Genomic DNA, 5,205 nt, shown 5'->3' on the forward strand with positions numbered 1-5,205 from the left:
AAATAATTTTATAAGGAGTACGGTCTAGACCTGCTCTATTTGAATAGTGTCCTAAGAAAATTGATTTGGTTATGATTTGGTGCTATACAAACAAAATTAAATTGAATTTGAACAAATGTTTTCAGTTTGCCTAAAAATGTAAATCATGTTAGGGTGGAAACAACCTTGAGGTGTTCACATCTGAAGATACCACCCAAAATCTGTCCTAATTAAATACTTTATTCAAGAGATATGGCGGAGTTTTATTTATGGCCACAAGGTGGAGCTATTGTTGGTAGAATTGTATGAAATATTACATGTGGCTTTATGTACAATATCCCCGAATTTGGTTGAAATCCAGTTCAGCATTGAAGAGTTGTGCATCAGGGCCGTGCTTTCAAAAGGCTTATAACGAATTATATAATTTATAAGAGGTGATAAAGCTATATAGTGTATTAGTTAGTGTTTATATATATATATGTAAACACTAAACTATAAGTCTTGTTTGGCTTCATCTAAATATATTATGCACCAATTTTGGTGAAGATGTCAAAAGAGGCAAAAAATGACTTTACCAAACAAAATCCAAAATGGTGGACCTAGATTTTTGTAAAATAGAATAAAATAAAGCACAATAAATCAGTGGGGCTTTTCCTTATCATGCTCACTATGGTCGTAATTACAGGGTTGAAGCTGTCAGTGTACAAAGTGATATTCAACATTTAATGAAATATCAGTTTGCTGATGTTTTGGTTGAAACCCAGAAACAGTAAATCCTTCAGAGATCAGCGGTCCATTAGGAGCGATGCAGATGTTCTCTAATGGACCAGAAACTGGCTTTGATGAGTGAATCATTATTATTCTTTATTACCTGCAGCTCACTTAATGTGGACACACAGACACAGACAGACAGGAAATAAGTGACAGGTGGATACTTACAGGTACCACGTATGCTTCTGGATCTGCTCTAACTGTAAGAGAAATCAGAGGACATAAACATTAATTCATAAGTGAAACAAACAAGATGCTTGTATTGAAATATATTTACACCAAAATGAGTTTTATTTTGTTTCTGTCCACTTTGAATGATGCTATGTTACAATGATATGCAAGTTAAAATGACTGTTTTTGTCTATGGAGTCTGGTGGGGAGCCACAAGGATTATCTGACATTGTGGTCACTGCAGCTCTATCTGCAAATATTTCACAACTCTTTGAATTAAGGGATTGTCTGAGATGTTAGAGCGACATATAGTCGTGTATTTCATTGTATATAACCTTTAACTTACCCTCCTGACAAGCTGCTATGACTGAGCTAAAACATTCATTATAAGACGAGCAGATGCTGCAGCTGTTATTCCAAAGCTTAAATAACTGCAGACAAAACACAAGTGAAAGCACATTATCTAAATACACCCTTTTGTTATTTCCGTCTCTATTATAAGCCAAAACAAATCCTTGGCCTGAGATGAAAGGATTGTATGCCGAGCACAGAAGCTGCGGGGCCTTGTCATGGTGCAGTTCTGCTAAATTTATCCTGAGCAGTCCCTCAGGCAGCTGACTGTACGAATGCAAACAGTCCACTGATGGAAGATTTCAGCCCTCTTCTGCCGGCCGGCGAGGGGAAGCGAGGAGCTTACCGTGAGCCTCTTGGTGGCGTCCACTTCGATCATACCGCGCAGGAGGTTCTGACAGTCCGGAGGGATGAAGTGAGGCATGTGGAAAACTCCCAGCTTCACCTTCTCCAAAAGATTCCTCAAGTTGTCATCGTCGAAAGGCAGAGCGCCCTGGAGGAAGAGGAGGGGAGGAAGCACCAGAGCATGATGGTCACTGTTCACCTGGACGGTCACGATTCACCTCACACAAAACCTTTAACTCAAAACTCAAGTTTCTGGTTCTGTTCTTAAAGTTTTTACCCATTTTGAATCCATACTGTATATCTATGCTCTTTGTAGCATGCTAACAATGCTAACTAGGCTGAAACGTTAACATGGTTGTCTGTCAACAAACATGTATGTTTTAATGTTTTAATGTTTCTAATTAGTTACAAACATTAGCATGTTTGAAACATGTCACTTTTTGGCCTAGTTAGAAAACAAACGTGCGAACATTTGTAACGTTAGCACGTTTTTGGACAGAATAAATTGGTGAAACTGAGATTAGTCAATTTTGTCCTGAAAATCTGTGTCGGGGGGGTCAAAACTAAATATTAATATGATATAATATTAATATAATTATCCACTGGAGACTGTGAATATGTTTTTTTTGTCACATTTGCAGAAATGAGTCTCTGTAGTTGTGAGATCTCAAACCTCAACATCTAAAACCCAACAGAGGCATCAACCTTCATCAGACCACACGACACACTGACATCCTCCTGTTGTCCTGTAAATGGACGTCAGGTGTTCACTGAGATCTGGATTTTGACAAAGAGGAGCAGTTTGTGAGATATCAGTCATCAGAGTCGGTGATGATGAAGCAGTTCTGTGTCGCAGCCAGCCGGCCGGCTCTGCTCTCCAGCTGGGGAGCAGAGCCGGCTCAGAGCGCTCAGTGACGTGATGACTGATACCGTTTCCTCCTCGTTGAGAGCCAGATGGCCGCTGACACTGCGTGGGTAATCAAAACAACACGGGTGGAGAGATTTATCTTCACACGATGACTGCTTTGTGTGCTCCGTCTTAATCAAGAGACGAACATGCGTGTGCACGTAGTTCATTTAGTTGCTCCTCACTTGTCACTGTCGCATTATAATGCTGCTGACGTTTAGAGCCTGGAGCACTTTTATCTGTTATCTTTTATCAGCTGGTATCATGTTTGTCTGAGTTTACTTTTATCAAAAGGAATTCCTTGTCTTTACTTAAAAAAAGCAACCAGGCAAAACAGGCAGAGGTCACACAGCTGGCAGAGGTCAGATGGCGCCACAAATTCCTCCTTGTGATGTTTTTCTAACGTTTTTAATACAAAATTTTGTTTGTGTTTTACGGCTGATGGAAGTTTCATCTTAGAGTGAATTCAGTCATTCATAGTCGTATTAATCGTTAGACGCTGAAAAGAGTCGAAATTCCAACGGGTACGTCTTTATATCTTTATACCACAGAGCGTCTTCAGAGCGTATTCCTGCCCGACGTTATTTATTTATTTATTTTGTCCTTAAAAAGTAAAATCTGAGACAAAATGTTGATGTAGTGTAAAATCTGGAGTCTGCAAGCAGTATTTTATTTTGAAAATTAGTCAAACTCCATTCAGGTATCAGAGGATTGTTGCAACACGGACCTTTTCTCTTGTAACACAGAAAGTGTGCTAATTGTGCTAGCTGCTATTAGCTAGTGAGCGGTCCTATCAGATGGTCTGTACCCGGACTGGGAGCAGTAAGGACAATGGTAGTCCAGGGGGACCCAGTGGGGAATACTGCCGGTGAGCAGGGCCCGAATGAGCCACAGAACCGGAGCAGGTGCAGGCCACTGTTCAGATATATATATATCTATTTAAGTAATTAAATTAATATCGTAAACGTACAACGACTAGTCGACTTGTAGATTCTTCGGGGCAGCGGTACTGATTCAGACTTTCTACAGTTTTGGGAACATTTAGTCATTAAATAAAGACAAGTTAGTTTCTGTCGGGGCCGGGCTCATTTAATTTATAATGTGCCTTTAATCTTTTATTGGTACACAATGTGTTTGCAGTATCTCATCTTTAATTTAACCCCGGCTGCTGTAAAGAACACCGGCTGCTGCTGACAAGCAGACGTACAGATGTTAGATGGACTTTATGGAGTGACCTTCAGTATTAACAGCACTCATAGTTCCCGTCATAAAGTGTGTTTGGATGTTAACCTTTAATTCCCAGGACAGGCGCTGTTGTCAGGTAGTTTATTTTGTGCTGAAACATTTCAGCGACCTTTCTGTTCACCTTGGATATTCTGCTGGGAACAAATAAAGAGTTCATTCAGCATAAATATCAGGAACAAACTCTGCAGCACAAACCAGTGAACAGGTGTGTCTGTCCTAACTCATATCATGAATTATAAACAGAGTAAAAGAGAAACCAGTCCAGTGAAAAGAAGTCCTAAATATTACTTTCATTTCAGAATCCTTAAGATATAAACTGTAGGTGACATTTTAACCTTCTAAGTAAGCTAAAGAATTTAGCCTGATAGCTAACTTAGATACTCATTTAATTACCTTTTTGGCAACCTTTAGTGATGGTTCATATATTAAAATAGGCAACGCCTGCTTTGTTTTCTGGTAATACTTTATCACCAGGTCCCAGTATTTAATCAAGTTTGCCCAAATAAAACTCATCTTGTAGGTTTTTGTCCAGTTTTTTTCCACATATGATCATTCTGATCCAGATAGCACAAGATTAGGATCACAGAATCTAGATCTGCAGTTTTCTGATAGGCCTCCATCTGTCGTTTGTATTTTATATTATATCTACAAATTCTAACCAGTTCATCCTTGAGTCCAAGTGGATGTAAATTCCTTCCAGGCGTTTCTGAGGTATGGAGCTTAGGAGGATTAATCAGAGGAACAGACAACCCGAAAACCAAATCCTGGAGCTCCACAGACGGTGAATAATGAACTTCTATGAGACAGTAAATCCTCGTTAGCACCACCTGGTGGTACGAACGTTAGCGCTCTGGTGTTTCTGTGTAAAAAAACCTTTTAAAAAGTCAGTTTTCGAGGCTGCTGTCACTCACCACTAAAAGTGCAAACAGGATGACTCCACAGCTCCACGCGTCTGCTTTCCTGCCGTCGTACTTCTCCCCCTGTTACAGACACACAAACACAGACGCTCACATCATAAACTCCAGTTTCCCAAATCTCCTCCGACTGCAACGAGCCATGGCGCCTCACTTAATGGACAAATCTACCCATATATGGATGTTCCTTCCATGTAACATCAGCAATTTGAGATGCCGACTGCACTGCGGGAGTTATTTTAGGATGTTTGAATTTTCTTTTTCTGGTCTCCCTCGTCTGACTGTGTGTCAGTTATCATTTCCTGTGTTTCCCACAGAGATACAGGATGTCAAGGTGCTGAAATTAAAGTCCAAGTGAAAAGAAAAATGTCATTTTAACCCTTTAAGATAAAATCTTCAGTTATATTGTTCCACTATTTACCGAAAATATTCACTAAAAACTCAATTTCTTTGCATTTTTATATCATAATCCAAAAAGTGACGCGTGTTTACGTCAGTATGAACTAACTGATTTCAACCAAT

General features: G+C 39.6%; 1 protein-coding gene across 1 annotated transcript in view; it reads right to left on the reverse strand.

The window, feature by feature from the left end:
• The window catches only part of LOC118320844 (serine/threonine-protein kinase BRSK2-like), a gene marked incomplete at its 5' end in the record, with an annotated part of 44,856 nt that overhangs the window by 21,009 nt on the left and 18,642 nt on the right, over window positions 1-5,205 (reverse strand). Inside the window, 3 exon segments of the mRNA XM_035651963.1 lie at window positions 919-950; window positions 1,619-1,765; window positions 4,681-4,749. Of these exon segments, the coding sequence (XP_035507856.1) occupies window positions 919-950; window positions 1,619-1,765; window positions 4,681-4,749 (248 nt within the window).

Source organism: Morone saxatilis, unplaced genomic scaffold (assembly GCF_004916995.1).
Source record: "Morone saxatilis isolate NCDOM2014 unplaced genomic scaffold, NCSU_SB_2.0 Contig11, whole genome shotgun sequence".
NCBI classification, from domain to species: Eukaryota; Metazoa; Chordata; class Actinopteri; family Moronidae; genus Morone; species Morone saxatilis.